This window comes from Hylaeus anthracinus, unplaced genomic scaffold (assembly GCF_026225885.1).
Source record: "Hylaeus anthracinus isolate JK02 unplaced genomic scaffold, UHH_iyHylAnth1.0_haploid 0, whole genome shotgun sequence".
NCBI classification, from domain to species: Eukaryota; Metazoa; Arthropoda; class Insecta; order Hymenoptera; family Colletidae; genus Hylaeus; species Hylaeus anthracinus.
Window position 1 is genome coordinate 14,736,959 of NW_026533254.1, and position 19,856 is coordinate 14,756,814.

Here is a 19,856-nt window from a genome sequence, read left to right on the forward strand (position 1 = left end):
ATTATCTATCTCGAAATATAATTATAACACATCCAAATTCTAAGTGCTCAAATTTAATTGTGCAATTGTCGATTTGTCTCGAACAAATTGATTGATCGTTCTCGAGATAGAGAGAATTCTGGAATTTGATTTTTCGAAATCGTCGATGGACATCATTAATCTCGTTGATCGCAGTACAGAATGTTTCACAGCTTTCTTAAATAGACAGATGCGTGAGACATGGATGAAACAGCTTTTCAACACGGACCACGACGTCTTCAATTACTCACAGTTCAAGTTTTGCGCTGAGCTTATGGTTTCCTATGTTTTGCCCTTCCCTGTTTCCTGATATACCTCATTTCTCTCCACGTATTTTGAGCGTATATTATTTTTTTCGTGTATAAAATGCCAAATTGGGACGAGCACCATCCGAAAGTTTCTGATATAAAATTAGAATGCAAAGAAAAATTGAATTAACTTCTAAATGCTTTTCATTTTTACTATACAGTCATACATTTAGCTACAAGTATGCAAGATTTAAAATTAACGTGCTTATATTCGCATTAAAATACGACTTGCTAAGGTTTCAACAAACAATTATTAAATGTATTCGGTTTACAAAAGCATCTCTCGAACTGATCCAATTTTCGGATGGCCAAAATGGCTAAATACATTTTTGTGAAAAATGGAACGTTCCATTGAAATGATACGTTAAAATATACGAGGGTTTTATTAAAAAAGAAAAAAAAAAAAACAGGCGCAACCGAAGTTTGCAGCTACATGCATAACAATGGCGCGGCATATAGAGCATCCAAAACCATTCAATTTTTCTGCCTGTCTTTTTTTTCATATCCGAAACCGATTCGACGATACGGTTCGCTCTAATTCCCTGCGGCACCTTGTACATCGCGATACAATGGAATGGTTTCGACTTTTCCTCCTACAATAAGCGCTAATGATGCTATCGCGTCCCGACACGTGTCCCTTTTTGTTCCTAGGTAATATCCAGAGGAGCATAAAAAATTCTAGCGATTTCAAACGATATCCCCACGCGAGTCACGGCACGACTCCGTCGAACACGCGATATCCATAATAGTACGACTTTGTTCGCTCGTGTTGTATTCGTTTGATCAGAGATGGGGAACATTTTATTCGAATAATAAATAACGAATGGAAACGTCGCATTTTAACTTCGTAATAGTTCTTATCTTCTAAACAGTGTAACATATTCTTTATCAGTGAAAATTTAGATAGTTTCGAACTTATACAATTTTTGTAAGTGCTTTGTATCAGCGTTATTCTTACTATTATCGAGTAAATAACAGATCAAATGTCGCGTGGGTATCTTTCATTCGTTATTTGAAACTTGTATCCGAATAAGAATTTGTCCCGTCTCTGTACCTAAAGGATTTTCCTGTTATTAGCATCATCCTGTTATTTCTCAAGCATATCGATCGCATGATCGTGAGATTACGTTATTTAATCGGTGTCGAATATTCCCAAATTGTCATTTATTTCCTCTGACGTGGACGAGATTGACGCTTATGAATTTGTTTTGAAAAAGAATTGCATTTGAATCAGCGTCAGTCCGCATGAATCTCTTGCTCGCATTAGCAGATTATGCGAATGCAATCCACGGCGTGCGAGATGGCAGCGGAGACACCTGGAAGACCGGAAAAGGATCTCGAAAGGGGCAAAGGGGCGTTCCGAAGCGCAGGTTGCATACTAATGAACGCCACCGCGTGCTTAATGCGCGTCGTTTAATGCGATAACGTCGGAACAGATTTCCTTGCACTTCCTCGTTATCTTTGTGCCAGTTTTAACGAGCCCAGAAAGATTCTGAGCGGTCAACAGAAATGGAAAACAATACTCCTGGTATTGCTCTATCGAACGACAAATAGTACGGTTAGACTAGGTGCACACTATCGACTTTCTGTCGCATGACAGCTTAGACGATGTAGTAAGAAGTATGGAGCTTATATATGGGGATGAGCATGCTTGTCGCATGCTCCTTCAATTGACAAAGTAGTCAGCCGGGATGACTTCTTTTAGTCTTCGCGCAAAGTTTATACAGGGTGTTCGGCGACTTGTGGTACAAGCGAAATGAGAGCGATTCTACGTGAAAAAATAGAATAAAAATTGTTGATCGAAAAGTTTGCATATCCCAATGCAAGCCTTCGCCTTCCACCAATTATTACCAAACTGTCTAAATTTCATGTTCATCTGCTGAGACTAAACCGTCGCGTGACGGAAAATCGATAGCATGCGCATAGCCTAATTCGAAAAAGTCATGGGACACTATCGTCTCCGACAGTGTCGTGGTTACCAGCTAATCGTTCAAAGTTCAGCTTCAGCCGAGGACCTCCGGCGAGAGCCAACCGGAAGAGCGATAAGAAAGTTCGTTAACGGAGCTGTGTCCTAACGCGGACCGGAAATTAAATCCGCCTTTACCGGACGATGAACTTTACCGATTCCGTTGTTCGAGTTTGCCCTTCGATGAGACATTACCGTGCTCTTTTCGGTGCCTCCAGGGAACGTTTATTATAATTAGTTGATAATTGGCGTCTGTGCAAAATGTACCATCTAAATTTTTTAGAGAATCAGGCCATTTTAAGTATATATGCTGAAATAAAATAGGTACGTCAGTTTTATACTATTCCTGTTCTTCCAGACGAATTTTTTTATATTCTCACATGTATTTTGTTTTTTATATTCCATATATTTTTGTATAACGATACTTGTCAATATTCGCAGTCTACCGATGACCTTATCGATCTCATCAAACATGTCAGAGAAATTTCTTTTATACTACTTCACTTGCCTCTTGGAACACATTGAACCCGAAACGGTACATTTGCATACAAGCCGTGACCTGGAGGAACGTCAGCAATTATCGTACCTGCTCCAGAGCGATAAGGATACGCTACTTATCTCCGTCCGGCGTGGATGCTCGCAGTTTTTCGGGGATCTTTTATCGGGAGTTTCTGGACCAACGGAACGTTCCGTTGGGAATATTCCCGCGCGATACTTTCACGGCACGATTTCCTTCGGATTATATTCCTACCGCGTGAAAATAGTAATCCCGAAAGCCTTCAACAACGTGTAAACCAGCACGGGCGTATCTCGACGCCGGAGCGTCCGTCGTTTTATCGCGTCTCGTTTACGTTAACCAGGGCGTTTCGCTTCCTGGTAAGTTACTGTCGCGCCCCGTTATCGGGCTCCGGGAACTCTATACGTGCTGGTTATACATATTTTCGCGCCATGAGACTTGGACACGACCGTTCCGAACTTACCAGTTTCCACCAAGACTGGCTCTACGTCTGTGCAAACAATGCGTCGTATCGCGGCGCCACGCATATAAACGGAGGAAACGAAAAACTCGTTCAGCGAATAAAGAAGAGATTATCTCTTTACCATCGACAAAACCGGCTTAAGTCGACGTGATTTTCTTTCAAGGAGAAAGAAATGAATTCACTGATCCTTCGGTTTACGCGGAAGATTTTATTGACGGTCGTTAAGGTACTTTTTATGCGAGGTTTAAATTTTCCACTATCAGTTAACGAGGGAACGAAAGTGTTCTTTCCTGTAATTTCATTTGTATAAATACACTTCCACATTTTATGAAAGAACACTGAAATTCTATCACGTAAGTTCTATTTTTGTGAATTGAATAGATAGATTCTTACGTTTAACAAGCTTTACGGTGGTGCAACAAAAATAAAAACGCATTACACATGTTGGTCAAAAGTAGCCAATTAGTGTCACCTGCCTCTGATCTATATACGCAGATTTCAAGCATTGCGAAGCAAGTACAGAATGACAGCTTCTGGTTTAAAGAGAGTACTTGGATGATTATAATCATCGTGACGCGACATTATTAGCTAGAAATATTATTCTGTCAGAAGGTTACACCGAACTGATGTATTAAAAAGTTATGTTGGATTTTGGAATTTTTCATTTCTAGACGAAAATATTTGTACCAAATTTATTATATATATTCTACTATATTTTTCTGTAGTACACAAAAAAGTGATGCGTGTTGAAGCTCAGACTATTATGGTTCTGAATTGTAATTAGCTAAAAAACCGCAGAATGTTGACCTTTATTCAGGTAACAGATAGAATAACGTATTGTCTCCAAAAAATTCTAAACACTCAACCGACTTCTCGATCGGCCCACAAAAGCCATGGTAACCGAGTGAACGAAACGAACGTAACGTTCCGACGAGATTGAGATTCATGCGAACGACACAATCGCCGCGAAACGTGAAACGAACCTCGGTAGAGAATTTCCGCGAAGAATCAGCACGAGTCCTTCATCTGCTCTATTTCACCGCCACGAGATACTGTCCTTACGCTTCTTCTGAATGCTTTGGTTGTACAGAAAAACGAGCTACACGTAACCGTGACAGACACGAAAACTGGCCTCGTAACTGTTCAACACTGAGAACTCACGCTATGCTGTCGTATATGTTCGGTGTGCACTGCTGTTGATACGCTGTACGTCCACGATACCGTACTCACGGATATAACAAAATCCACGAGCTCTATTCACGTACTGCCATTGTAAGCACGGAAAGTCTTTTCTCGAGGAATGCATTGTAGGGAGAACGGAAGATCGGTGTTGGAAGTAGTCGCAGTCCGTACTGGATCAGACGTTCTGATTAACCTTCGCGAATCCTGCGATCTGACAAAGATTCGACCAATTGCAACCAAAAATGGAACTTTGGACACGGATAGAGAAAAATATTAAACACACCTTTTTCTATAAACTGGTATTTATCTTTCCAAAGTGGGCTTAACCCTCTGTTGCATGAATTTTATTTTATTTTCGACAAAGAATTGTTTTTCAGAGATTAATCCTTTGCTCTCGAGGCCTTTCAATCATTTTATTGATATGTACTTCGAGTTCCATAGAAATGAAGCCTAAACGAACATTATTGCTGGTTGATTTACTGCGTCAAACGTAGTGGTGACCAAGAGTCACTTCTCGAGTGCAAAGGGTTAAATCGAATATCGATATTCATTTAAAACTGGTTTTCCTTTTTCATTACAACGCATACCTAAAAATCGTCCTTCGGATCGACAGATGTCACGATCGTCACGAGAAGGGACTCTCCCTGCTGCAGCACCGTGCCAGCGATTTACAATAACAGCAACGTTCTTTTCCCTGTCTAGCTGTCACCTCTAATTATACTCGCGTCTACCATCTCAACAGATTACCAAAGACACGCTCTCTTACCATTTGTAAACCCTATCTATTCTATGTATCTGTATACTATACCTGTGTTTCTCTATTTGTTCTTCTTTTCCAACTGCAGTGTTGTGGTGATTGGTGACCTGTACTGTACTTGTGTTTACAGGCCCGCAGCGCCAGTACAAGTAGCTTTAGAAGCCTGAGCCAGGTACATAACAAAAATTGACATAATCCACATCTAGCTGAGAGAATTAGTAATTACTAGCTATATTATTTAGCTGGACCATAGCTAGACACTTAGACCATAGACACTACTTTGCTCGTGCGTAGATGCGTAGAGCGCGTGCGCGATTCTCGTGCTCCGTTTACAGGGGGAACGGAAATTTATCGTTTACAAGGTGGTGCGTCGTTACGATCATGATAGTCACACCATTAGCGTTGGGAGCAAGATCGACGAATTATCTGGGCCCGATTACACGACCATAAGCGAAGCTTTGGTGGGTCGAGACAGTTAGAAATACCAGGCTGGGCTACCGATTGTTTGCAACACTTATTCGTGGCAGAAATGATGAACTATAATAGATTACAAATGATTCGTTCATGGTAGCAGACCATTTTCTTATAAAGCGCGATTCTGTGTTTGCGATGTAACGTGAATTTTATAAGATTTAGACTAGACATAGTCTACCCTTGAGACACAGAAATGCAGTACATGGTAACTGATTAATCCGACAGTCGTGAGTGATTATTCGAAAAGCATCCGCTAAGTAATCACTGCCCAACTCTGGTACACGATCGCGTATGGTGCATGCACGCTGCCGGGTTTTCTCTTCACACGGAAACGCAGGAATGTTGAATGAGGCATGCGACCCTTAGGCACCCCTCTGTGGAATCCCTCGCCGATCACACGTGTCCGTAGAACTTGCATGTCTTTTGTACCGCCTGCATACCCTTAGACCACTGTGTACGTGCATCCTAATCTTTACTTTTCTTTTTCTTTCACCTTCTTCTTCTTCTTTTTCTTCTTCTACTACTACTACTACTTCTTCTTCGTCTTCTTCTTCTTCGAGACACAATGCGAAGTGATTCTTTGGCGAGGATCAGAGTAAGTACACGATGAACAGGCGCACGTCTGAATCGGTCGCAAGAACGGGGTAAGCTTCCCCAACGGGACGTCCAACTTAGCAGACTTCGCGACGCCGTTCTCGATAAAAGCGAACCGAAACGGCGTCGCGCGGCGTGTTATTTGCGCGACGCATCGTTGTTTACGCCCCGCGATAGACAGGGATACATTTCATGCCCCCGAAACCCTGGAGACGTAAGTTGCTCGCGGCGAAACGTTCTTCGATCGGGGCTTCTTCGATCTTCAGGTCGCAAAGGCGTTGGTAATCTGGTGCATTATCTTATAGACAAAGAAATATCTACTTGAGGGTAAAATGTTTCAAGCATTCATTATAAGAGATGCAGGAGGAATAGTTCTAACGCCAAGTGGGAAAATCAATGAGATCTATCGGTAAGAATGTTGGGGAAGGGTAAAATGAATGAAAGAAAGTAAATTTACGGGGAACATGGTCTGTAAATTGTGGATGTAATGTTTTGCAAAATACGAAAGTTGATACGAAAATGCGGAAAAGTTACAGAAAGGAAAAATGAAGGAAAAGAAGAGAAAAGTAAAGTTCGAAGTAAACAAAGTTCTTATATTATGGGTGTTATGTATTGTTATTATTATTGTTCTGAAAAGTAATCTTGGACTTGACTTGCAAATTTTGCCCAAGATTACTTTAAAAAATAACACACAACATTTGCATCTTTTTCTTCGATTTTCCTTCCGTCTACTTTTCTGCATTTTCAACTTTCTTATACTGACTTTCCTGTTTTGCAATACATTGTCATAATTACATTTGGTCGCAACATCAATAATTAGATATTATTTTAAATTGGTGTACCTATGTTTTTTTTTTTTTTTTTTTTTTATACTGCATCATGAATTTACCTCGAGATCAGTAAATATCGAATTCTAATTCGATAACAAGGAATTTCCATTGACAATTTTATGTTTTTATATTAACTTCCTACGGTCGAAACGAGCTTAGCGAACGGTTTCTTATTCTGATCGGTTGGTAGTATCACTTGAAGTGTTCTAAAGTTAAAATCTTCCAAGTATAAATAAAACGTATAAATAAACGTCCGAGAATACTTCTTATATCGTCAAAGTGTCATACCACAATTTCGGTTCCGCAAAGAGTCGAGCTTGTCGTCGACTGCCATGGGCTAAAATTAAATATAGGTTTTGGAATAATAGTATCAATAATTAAACAAAACTTCAGGCAAATCTGATGTTCTATTAAGAGAAGAGAAGAAAAATCTATCACAATCCATTCTTAACACACCCGCGATGATATAATGCAATATAAAAAAAAAAAAAAAGTTAATTAACATCACCTGATGAAATTCGCTGAAAAGATCGCTGGCACCGAATAAATGAAAGTAGTGGTGGGAACGACTCCGTTTCATATATTCGGGTAGTAGTGCAATTACTCGTGTGCAATTACCGTGGCGCGGAAATCTGTTTCGAGAGGCTCGGCGACGCTCTCGGGCAGATTCAGCTGGCTGAACAAAGACACCCAGGGCGTAAAAGGGTTGCGCGTTACCCGCCCACTTTCATTCCGCGCTCCTCGGAAACGAATCTCCTGCGAATCTCGTAATTTATTCCCGCCTCGACTTTCAGTCATCGTTTCCTTCGTCCGCAGCGGTTCCCCGCGGCTTTGCATATTAATTACGCGAACCGCGAACCTCGGGCTATTTAGACGGGGATCGTTTTATCCCCGACACCACCGGACTGCAATGCGAGCGACGGGGTGTGGTGTCACGGCTGCGCTTTTCGACACGAATCGAACGTGTCCCCCAGGCGATTCCTGGCCACCTTCGTTCGAAGAAACGGCCATCCAACGCAGGCACCAGCTCGGATTCAAGAAATTTTGTTTAGAGGCAATAGGTCACGAACAACGACAGCGTATAACAGTTAGCGATGAGTATTTCTCGGTAGGGTAGGAAAATTTCTGTGAAATAGGCAGTCTGGGCTATCGGTAGTTTATCCAGCAGTATACTGATGGTCGGAATGATGATAAATAGACGGAACTTCATTTAGCATAAGTATTAAATAAAAATTAGCGTTAACCACTTGTTGTTCCATTATGTGGACTATAAGTTTATAGCCTTTCGAGTCACGAATTATTGTAAAAGAAGATTGAAGAAATCTTGGCGCCCAACGCAAAACGCTTTAAATTTTCCTGCCGGTGAATGGGTTAAGTCACTTACCACAGTGTCAAAGTATGTAGTTAGATATGTAATAGGAATATTTCATTATAGCGTGCAGAATATCAGAAACGACGATTATCAGTCGACCCAACGCATCCATCGACGGGTCTTCGAACGGGCCTCGAACACTGGCTGATATCGACAGACCGTTCACGTAGCGAGAAAAATATTCCGTTCGCGGAGCCATCGATACTGTCCCCGTTGCGAGTTTGGTCGGTGGACGGGGTCGATCAATCGCTTCCGGGGTGCCGGGACGGAATTCCTCTCGCGTAGCAAAATATATGAGCGCGTCGCCACCGGGCAGGATCCATTTTGGGGACGAGAAAGAGCCACTTTCGGAAACAAACGAGCCGAAAAAGCGCCCAGCGCCGCGGATTAGGGAGAAGAAAGTCAGGGTGAATGGCATCCTAGGCCCTCGTTCGGAGCACCCTTCTGACAAGTAGTCGTTGGGTATAAAAGCAATAGAGAGAGAGACGACGGAGAGAGCCTTTGAATGTAGTGGGGCAAGCAGTAGGTTCAGGTTGAGGATGGTTCGGGTTGAGGACGACGATCGATAGCCCGGCTGCACCCTTCTTCCTCGATGTCGTCGCGGCCGTTGCTTTAATTATTAATCGAGTCCGAGTCGCTTCTCGCCCCGTAGCCTAAGTGCAGTGACATGTTCCAAGGTCACGATGTTCTCCATGCTCATTCCGTCCCTCTCCCGTTTGCTGGATCTTTCGTGTTTCGTTTCAAGACTGACGACGCCGTTGGATTGTGATATTAATCTCTGTAATCGTGGTCGTTGAGGAATTCATCCACAGTTTGTAGTGTTTATCTTCGTGTATTTCAAATCTTTCAAATATTTTATGAAATCAAATATTCAAGATATTGGACATACCATTTAACTTATCTGGCAAAGGTCTCTTTTCAAAATTTTGATTCCGAATAATTATACAAATGCATGTTACTTGAACTTTCGTGATCTTCTTCTTGTGTCAATATTTTATTCAAGAACAAAATTTATTCAACTAATAATTGTATACATCTAAGTCTAGCACGCACGTGTCACGTGGCCATCTGTCAAGTTGTTTTCTTCTGTGGAATGCATCAAGTATCCGTCGATCAGCGTCGATCGATGGTCGTCCATTCGTTAAACTCGACGGACTTTACAAATTCAAATTATCTCGTTATTAAGGAATAAAATAAAATTCCATCGAAGTAAGCGGCAAGTTGTTCAAGTTTACGTCGCGACGTGCTCGCACGATACACGGCAAACGGAAACGTAGCGTATGACGTCGTCGCTGGTATAAAGACGAGCAATCCAGGTCGCAATTATCGTAATTGCTCTTCACGGAGTATATATACACCCCTCTCTTTTGTTTCTCAGCGTGACAAGTCTTACCACACTTTTGCAACGGGACACATATAGAGTAATTTTCCCCTCGGGAACGAGAACGTACTTCTGTTTTCAAACGGAAAGCAACGTAACCCTCCAGAAATACATGGAAAAAAGGAAAACTTCAGCGAAAGAGACCAAAAATTCAACTTGACCCTCGTTTTCATTTTGCCCCGTCGTAGACCGCCTTGGAAATTTGGTCGATGTGTTTCGAAACCTTCGAGACGTCGTGCTTTACAAAATTACGAATTTGCCATGACTTCGTTCCAATTTTTAATTAATAGAATGTCAAATAAACGTTTAAACCAAGTTCTCTTGGCCATCTTCAGCGATCTATATAAACGAAATGGACGTCAGGTCGTCTAGGTTGAGAAACACTGTTACAACTCTATTGACCACCCCGTAGGGCCTGTGCTCCTTAAGCAATGAGACCTTGGGTCCATTTTCAAGGCGTACCGATCACCCCGTTCCCCAACGGGGGTTTAGCTTTTCAAGGGCGGTTGCAGTTGGCCCCAATTATTGATCCTTCGGAAGCAGTTTCCGGGTCTCGCTTGCAAACACTCGGACAAAACTTGAGTGGGTGAAGCGGTCGGGGCCAGGCATGGAGCCGTGGTCCTGGCTGGCGTGGGGAAGAGAAACGGGAGGCCAGGAAAAGGGAAGGAAGGGAAGAAAGATGGAGACGGCGAGGGGTAAAAGCCGAAAGCAGAGCATGGGAGATGGGCGGCCGAGGGTGTTCCTGGGCGTTCTCCCTGGATCTCGGTGGGCTCTTCGCTCAATCCCATTCACTCTGTCGATCCTTCGGCGACAGTTTCATCTTTGAAGATTGCCAGAGACTTCTCCTTCGAGCAAGGATGTATCGTCGAGTCGGTCTTCTGGCAACACCATTTTCTTCAACAGAGAATTTATATTTGTCGTTGCGTCGATACAGGCACTGGTGCGTTAACCATTCCCGATACTCGTAGTTGGCCCCTTCTCTAGGAAATATTAACCCTTTGCAGTCGTATTAAATTTAATTCTATAATTTGGAATTCTACGAAGTATCTTCGACTATTTGGTATTTATTGCAGTCTGTTACGTTGAACGGACGTTTTTGAAGGTCGTTCGTTTTGAAAAAAATATGATGTGTTTTACATCGAATGTATATAAAGGATAAGAAGTGGAATTTCTATCGTAATAGAATGTCGTTGGATACCGCTGGAATCCCTCTCATTATGCATACAGCCTTTGGAAATATTAACGAGACTAGAGATCCTATTTCGCTCGCCTTAAACGGCGCGCAAAAGGTAATTCATGATCATCGTAAATTTTCACCTGGAAACGAATAGGAACGTTTAAGTCTACCCGTTCGCTTGGCGGGTATTATCCCCACGAGAAACGTTCACGAACCTGAAAATTCAGGAGATTTCGAAACATTGTCTGCGAGCCGAGTGGTTCATTCGTGAGATAAAAATTACTGTTCTTGATTTCAAAAAAGTAGCGAGCAAATAAAAGTGTATTTCATTCCGTACGTTCCCTTGTGGTTTTTAGGGACGTTCATTCGTTCCGACGAAGCTATTATAAACAACACCGGGGTACCTCGACCGTAATAAATTAAAACAATGAGAACTCTTCAAAGAACTCTTAAGGCTTAACTCTTTATGATGCCGTACATTTCTCGTCTTACGGGTTATAGGGACATTTATTCTTGAGTCTTTCTTGTTACACAAGCTATTGGGTTATCTGGAAAGTCCGTACCGATTTTTGGTAGGTGGTACAGGTCTGAATATATCTTTGAGTTTTTTTTTAAAATTGGCACGAACTATCTGGCCAACCCAAAGCATATGATAAACAACACTTGAGCATCTCATCCGTAGTAAACTAAAACAGCAAATTTAAACGATCTCTAAACCGTGTAAGTGTTCGTATTTCGTGTCCCTCCTTCTATCACAATTTTGCGTCGGTCGTTGAATCTCGCTGCCAAAGAGCTGCTTGACATTCTGCTGAATTTTACACTCGAAACTTCAGCTATCGGTGGAAAGGCAAGGATTTCAATGGACGGTTCGCGTCGGCTCGATGCTATCGAGTTACCAGCTAAGCGGTATCGCTGTCTATAAGCTCGATAACCCGAATGATACATGCACGCCACGGAGCTATAAAGCACGAAGCTAGCCTCGAACCTTGCCATGAGTCGATGCCCGAGTTGATCGAATAAGTGGCCTTCACGGAATTCGAACACGCGCCCCCTGCACGCTCAGCGATTCGCTCGCCAGAGATTCTCGATTAATATACCCTGCAACTTTACCCCCGCTTTCGAGGAGACAGGAAATTATTAGGCGCACCGAGGGCGATCCGACGAAACTTCGAGGCGAGACCTATTTTCACGCGCCGCCGCGAGAAAGGAAACCGATTCGAATATTTTCTCAGCTTCCGATAGACTCGGGGTGGCACCGTGACCCCCAGCTGTGTATGTCCATTCGCCACACATGGCCGGGTGTAATAAAAATGCGGCTACGTCAACTCTCTGTTGTACGAACTTTAACGTAGAAACCAATCCCTTATTTTTATTTGAATTTGTTTGCACTGCAGACCACGTAGGTTTCATCGATTTTCGATTTAGTCGCCATTCTTCTATTAGAAGTTTGAGTTTCTTGGACACAAATTATTGTTTCGGTTTTAAAACGAAGATAAACTGCTGCCGTCATTTTCTGTTCGATCGCGTATACGATTCTCTGTAGTTTACTTCAATTTCTGAACATTAAAAAGTTGGTACCGTTATTTTGTCTCGAATGAAAACATCTAACGTGCGATCTTTGAAAACAGCGTTTAATCGAATACTTAATTAACGATGTCGATACATGATGCGCAAATGTACAGGTGAAACGATGTTCGATGATGTTCCTTCGATCCTGATCCCGATTGTCGTGGGTGAGCCGGCGCCGTCGGACAATATTGCAGGATCGTTGAAAGAAAATGCAAGCGTTTCTTTCACGCCGAGGTAATGAGTCCGTGTTGAGGTTTAATCGCCGGTCATCATCTCCATGAACTCTGAAAGGCAACAATCGACACGGTTAACAAGACGTTCAGCCTTCGTTTCAACAGTGTATTCTTCCTCGATGGGATCATCGAGTGCGACGCGGTTCTAAAGATCGCGGAGGACGAGCACCCTTTTCATTTCGTCGTCTTACGCGACGAATGTTCCTCCTGGAAAGCAAGTAGGTCGTATCCTTGCCCCTTTTCGCTGCCTGCCCCCCCCCCTCTTCCTTCAAGTTTTTTGAAAGGGGCTTTAGAAAGACCGGTATTAAGACGTTCGGGGTTTAATCAAGCCCTCGTACGAACCGCTGTAACGAGCTCTATAGACGCGAAGCCAACGAAAAAGTTGGCCCCGCCGATATCGTAACTTTCTATTCCCATTGCTTCGTGAGATTTTCCGCTGCCAAAAGAGCTTCACGTAATTAAGACGTACCTGCTGGCGGTCGTAAACGTTACAGGGGGTTCGTTGCGCTCAGAATACTAGTGGCGAGTTTGGAAAAATGATGGAAGCGATGATTAATCGGTGATTAAGCGGTGTGCATAATTTAGAATTATTGAATAGAATTTATATTTCAAATGGAAAATCGTGGAAAATAAAACACGGTTTCGCGTGGCTACACCAACAAAGAAATGATTAAAAATGAACAAACAAGATTTTATTTATTAGTTCCGCAATTTTTTGTTACGTGAAGTAAAAATACTAAAAGAAAACCTTTTCTTTTTTCCTTTACGTACGATAATAGTTCTTTCAATAAAACGCACGCGAAGACGTCATCGTCCGATCATTTTCCACGAGGCAACCGTGGAAAATGGAGAAAGCAGAGCGTGCTCACCGTCAAAGTCAACAGTGCCGGAGCCGTCGGTATCAATTTCAGCGATCATGCCGTCCATTTGATCAGGCGTTATCTGGTCGTCAAGGGCGGCGAGGATCTCCCGCAAAGAGCTGGTGGGAATATAGCCGTTGCCTTCCTTGTCGTAGAGCCTGAAAGCCTCTTTCAGTTCCTTCTGCAGCGCCTCGTCGTCCTCCTCTTGGAAGTGAGAGGCCACCCGGAAGAACGAGTCGAAGTTTAATTTACCGCTGCCTGAAAGCCGGGACGGTCCACGATTAAAAAACCACTATCCCGCCGCGGAGAAAGACACCCTCGCCTCCCCTCTCCGCCGACCGTTGCCGATGTAAACAACTCTCCTCGGGGCCTCCATTTCGTTTCCGATTCGCGGTCGCTTTTTATCGATAGGAAAACATCCGAGACAATATACTTGGTAGCCGTCCAAGGCGGTTCCGTTTACGCAAGGCCGGGGAATAAATTTGAAATTTGTAAAGGACAACAGACTATCGTTCCTCGCGATCGGTCCGGCGCATTCGTGTATCCCGGAACGGTGGCTGCAGTGAAAATCAGATACGAAAAGAAACTTAACAGGGTTCACTGCGCTTTGCAGAACGCGGTAATGTCTTGCGCGAGTTACATGAATCATGCCACGTTTTGCCACGTGTGTGACGTAGAGATGGGCAAAATTCCAATAGAATAATATACGAGGAATAGGAATACGGTATTAAATTAAATTAATTAGCTGTTCGTTACAATAAACTCACGCGTGATTCTCATCGTAATCGGTGTGAAATATTTTTGACGTTTTATAGATAAATTCTGGTCTATTTGTAAAATTATCTCTTGTTCTCAATTAATATATAGTATTATTGTTCACTTTAGACCGATGGATCGTACTTGTTTCGTTGAAATGAAGCTGTTAGCTGGCGAGTCCACGGTGAAGTTCTTAGTTGAAAGATACTTCGCCAACCACTTCGCAACAGCATTAAGGACTGCGCAAAGTTGCTACTTCGCCGCTATCCGGATTAACAACGACCACTCGCCGTCGGTCGAGTGAACTTAGTACTTTTAAATCGACTAGTCGGCCCTTTTTATCTTCTTACGAGATATTTACTCCTGACCGACGAGTTGCTTGCACAATAACATAGGATGGCCTAATTAAAATAACGGCACTACATCGTCACTATTTTAAATAGAAACGAGAAATCCAATAATAATTTCTTTGTTTCTCAAATGTGATCAAATATACCTGTAGCCCTTGTAAACATTCGTATAATATTCATCGATATTAAACCTATATAACTGTATTGAAAAGAAAATGTTAATATGTACGATATTTCGTTACTCTTATTTCATTCTTTTACTGTATACGTTATTCAAATAGGTATTTGTACTTTTCTTCATAGATTTTCTTAATGTTTTAGTACATCTGAAAATGACAAAATAATAACCAGAACGGTTCGTGACAGATTATTTGTACGCTGTCGATGAATACTATTGTCTGACCATACATGGACCTGTTCTACTAGTCCGCATAGATATGGAACTGTTTTATTTGCACAGTCATAAAAAGTAGCAATATACATGTATATATACTCTACTATCACATTAGACACATATCTGATCCACTATTGTTCATTTTCTACTGTCTGGCTAGAGACGGGCATATTCTACTACTCGGTTGGCACGGGCTTCTTCTATCGCCTGGTACAGCATGAATGTATTCTAGTGTCTCGTTTAGCATACTCACGTTCTACTATCTTACTAGACATAAATATTCTACGATCATTCCATTGTTCGGTTAGACACGATCAGATCCTCCTGTATAATTAAATATAAGCCCAATCTACTACTTGGTGAGATATTAACATATTCACGTTCGAATTGCTCCGAATTCTTTGTCCTTATGAATTTTAAATCTAACCTTTCATTATTTTTTGTTTTTTTTTATAGCTATGTTAGACTTTAACGGTTCCATCTTTAATTCTGAAACGTCTATTGTCAAAAGTATTAAGATCGACGGGCCGATACCTCAAAGTTCGTCTAGCAAAGATCTCTTCGACTCGGAAAGCTGATGTTTTCGCATCCCTGTCGTGCAACTTTCGTTACCTCTATACGTCACTGGACATTGTATCATAAATAATTTGGCCCCGGTTAGGTCGACACGTAGGCATCGATCGACGAAGCGCCAGCACCGGCCCAAAAGTCGCTTGTAAAACGCACGGAATGGCAATGGAATCTGGCCAGAGCTGGCGCCGCTCACGGCAATTGAAACTCTCGAAAGTCGGATATACAATACCGTCGTCGTCCTCTTGCTTGAGCAGCACCTCGAGCTCGTGGTCGTCGAAAGTGTGCCCCAGGGTGTTCAGGATCGTCCGAACTTTTTCCTTCTCGATCCTTCCCGACTTGGCGGAGTCGAACATGGAGAAAGCCCTCTTGAGCACTATAAAATACAACGAATCACAGTTTCGATGGCACTGCGAAACGATGAAGCTTGAGCTTCGTGATCGCCATATCTTTTCCAATACGTACTAGTTTCAAGACAATTTATTGTCTCGTTGATTAGGTTTCTCGCGAAACTTACGCGAAAAGCGCTCAAAGATCAAAGATAAGAATTTTAATATATAAGAATAATTTTAATTATTCCACCAACCATCAACCACGTTTTGTAAGATATTTCATAGCAATGATAAAATTTCCAGCGATGTAACGTCCAAAGGAAGGTTCGTTTCTAGCATTGGGAGGCCTGACGAGCCCCTTAAACTTTCTAGCCGCGCTATATCTTCGCGACACCAGAATTAGGAAATTCCACGAAAATTCTAGAGCAGCGCGTAACGCGAGCTGGGAGAACGTATCTTCGGTCGGGCCACTGGCATTTATTTACACACGGTGCCAGAGCCGCGTGTATTAATATAACGCGGCCGAGTCAATCAGCGGTTTATTTTGCGATAGGAAGTCTGATTGCGCAACGTGTGCCGACAGAAACGCGTGGGCGGACGCGGGACACGCACAAGACCTCACAACTCTCCGTGAAACTCCATCGAGGAATCCAATCTATGAGCACGATTATGGACCCGTGCTTCGGTATTGTCAGAGTTACGGTCCTGTGCGTCACTGTGAATGCAACTGTGGTTTTATTGAAACACAGAAATTGTTATTCGGATTGTTGTAAAATCTTTCATTGTCTCGAGAACAGAACCAGCCCAACGCAGACCCTTCTGAGGAAAGAGTAATGATCTGGGTTGGTTTGGTTCTGTTTTCTAGAACAATAGAAAGTTTCTAGTAATTGCAACAGCTGCGCATGGATGATCATATTGTGCAACATTGACTAATGATTGCCAGTGGAAGGACAATAGGGCCCATAGAAATTGCACCATTCTTTAAAAGTATGATTTGTTGAGTATGCGTACGCATTGCGAATAAGGCAGCCGAACTAGCTTCGTTTCCTTTTAATAAATTATGATATCGTATTAATTACTGTCTGGTGACACCGACAGTCATTGTTTACATGAGCATTGAATTAAAAACGTTGAATTAAAAACCCATTTTCAAAATGGTGAAATTGTTATCGAGCATCCACACTTTCACTGGTGAATGTGAACACACAACATTGTAGTGCAGATTCATTGAATATTATATCGAATACTAATAATTTACATTCGCTGTATAGTCCATTTCCATTGATTTCCATTCACATACCAACGAGATGAATCCCGTGGTCTAACAAAATTAATATATGTATAGAGAATTACATTGTTGCTTGAGCATGTACTTAAATAATATACACAGGGCGACCTATATAAAATATTACAAACTGCTTTCTCGGAAGCTAATGAACATATCGATTTCATTTTTCCTACAGTTGAAGAGTACAGATGGTAGGTGTAATCCTTTCGTAAAAAGTTTCAAGGAAGAAGGAAGTTCTAAACACTTTTAAATGAATGTTAGTATTAATTTCTTTTTATTCAAGTATCTCGTAATTCTCTATGGTTGATCCCGTTCCTAAACGAAATAAACGAACAAATAATCGATTCGTTTCCACTCGCGATGCGATTTGGCAGGTGATCGAGTCTGACCGTGCTGCGATGACAAATCTTAATGAGCAATGGTGCCGTGGACGCTCCCTTTGATACCGGTATAGTCTGCGTCTGGGCGACATAAAATACACATCGGCCACGACCTAAATTTCAGACACCAGCGACCTTCCTTCGACGAATAAACCGTACTTGTTGACGCGACGCGCAACCAATGATATACGGGCACTGCATGGCGGCGCGGCGTCTATTTACACGCCAACGGAGATTCCGCGCCGCCTCGTTTTCACCAATTAACACATCTCTAAGAGGCTAATTAGTCACCTATACGCAGATGCGCGCGCACGATTGTTCAGAAAATTGTATAACTTTTAAATCGAGTTTGAAAGAGGAACGTACTAGGTATACTGGAAAGTTGAAAGACACGAACCAGTGGGTGAAATATCTACATGTTGATTTTAAAAGTCAGAAATTCCAAATAGATATTAAATAGGTAAAAAAAAAAAAAGAGTCTCGCGGAGTATACTAGTTGATTGACATCAACTTGTGCATTCGAAAAATTAGATCATTGATGATGAATTTTCTTTGAAACTGGTACGTACAAAAAACTGTGGTCAAAACACGAAGGAGATAAAAGGCTGTCTGTTTCCCCAAATTGGATATTGTAATTTGACCAAAGCACGTATTATACATTAACCGAAAACACGGTCATTAGATTGCAGTAGGTAGATGCTGAATTTAAAAGCTTTTGAATAATTTCTTCGAGGGCTACTACTCACTTTTCACTTGTTCCGTGTCATCCTGAAATAGAGAAACCGACCATCAATATCCATTATCTCTTTGAACATTCACAAAGTTTCGCGTTATACAAGCCGTGCTAAAATTGGGGATAACCATCACTGCGCAATATTTAGAAAGACTATTTTCACAATGAAATTTTAATTGTAATTATCCAGGTTTGTTTAATATATAGAGAAGAATTTATGAGAAAATAAACATACTTTTTCCAAATAAATATAAGCAGTGCTACTTTGAGAAGATGGAAAGCAAATCCAACACAATATACTTAATCGGCGTAGATTTACAAATAAATATAAGTACTCGAAGCAAAAGAATCAAGGAAATTCTTTGCTTACTTATCACTTTCCTGCTTCTCCCGGCGAGTACTAACCGCATCGAATGTTTGAGCCGTAAATTTTAGCACACCTCGTATAAACGCCGCATTCGATCAACTAGACTTCACTGTAGAAACGACTGAGAGTACCGCGGTACGAATCGCGATAGAGGCGCGCCACGATTTAATTCTCCTATCGTCTGTCAATTGATATCCGATATGGAAAAATCGATCGAGGAATTGCTGGCATCGCGCCAGACCTTTCACTCTTCCCCCAATTAATTTCATGCGACAACGTCGATCTGCCCGCGTACACAATATTATTACCAGTGAACTGACCATCTTCTGGCTTTGTGTGACGACCCACTCGACGCCGACGCTGCGTTCCTTCGTTCTCTTGCACTAATGGCTTATCCGCACTGGATATATCTTTTATAAGCTCAGACGCATGGAAGGGGAGGTGGTGGCCATCTCTCTCTCATCCCTTCCTGCGAACTGTTGAAATTCTCACAGCTTCGCACCCAGCGAGACGCCGTCGTCGCCAGTTTGCGCTGCTATAATGCTGCGATTCTCCGTGGAAACGGTTAACCGACCAGGCTCGGAAACGTCCGCTGACTCAATGCCACGCGTTCGTCTATTAGTTCTAGGATATTCTGTTCTGTTTTTTATTCGAGTGGTTAGGAAATCCTAGGACAAGCGAAAGCAAGTTAAGTTTGATGGGGTACTCTATTATTTGTACCGGTTTCAAGGCAATTTTCATGATTTTTTTTTTTGGTGACAGTAGTTGACATAAATTTTTGACATTTGGTACGTTTATTTGTGCATGTATATATTGAATAATAAAAGCATGAAACTTGGAATCTTGAGGAGCATCGTGGATGGACGCAACAACTCGTGGTTTCGAATCGGTCGCCGTCGGTATTTCGCGTCCCGCGATTTATGGCGTGCAATTGCAAAACGGGGAAAGACGATGAATTGTGGAGCAGCATATTACCTAAACTTTA

The 19,856-nt window shown here is 42.1% G+C and overlaps 2 protein-coding genes across 7 annotated transcripts in view; one reads left to right on the top strand and one right to left on the bottom strand.

Annotated features, from left to right (window-relative positions):
• The window catches only part of LOC128885633 (neo-calmodulin-like), a 90,215-nt gene that overhangs the window by 55,178 nt on the left and 15,181 nt on the right, over positions 1–19,856 (top strand). For 2 of the 5 annotated variants that reach the window (XM_054139791.1, XM_054139767.1), the window contains exon 2: positions 5,342–5,383. The exons of the other annotated variants lie outside the window; for them this stretch is intronic. In XM_054139791.1, coding sequence (XP_053995766.1) covers positions 5,342–5,383 — 42 coding nt within the window. The remainder of the gene's footprint in view (positions 1–5,341; positions 5,384–19,856) is intronic. 5 annotated transcript variants of the gene reach the window in all.
• On the bottom strand, positions 12,655–19,428 carry LOC128885775 (troponin C-like). 2 transcript variants are annotated; one of them, XM_054140039.1, is made up of 5 exons: positions 19,180–19,428; positions 18,518–18,539; positions 16,004–16,147; positions 13,711–13,959; positions 12,655–12,892 (listed from the first exon to the last, which is right to left on the bottom strand). In XM_054140039.1, exons 1-5 carry the CDS (start codon positions 19,192–19,194, stop codon positions 12,864–12,866), a joined length of 459 nt encoding a protein of 152 aa, XP_053996014.1. In that variant the 5' UTR covers positions 19,195–19,428; the 3' UTR covers positions 12,655–12,863. The 2 variants fall into 2 exon arrangements, with proteins under 2 accessions (XP_053996014.1, XP_053996025.1); XM_054140050.1 differs by having other exon boundaries at positions 19,192–19,414.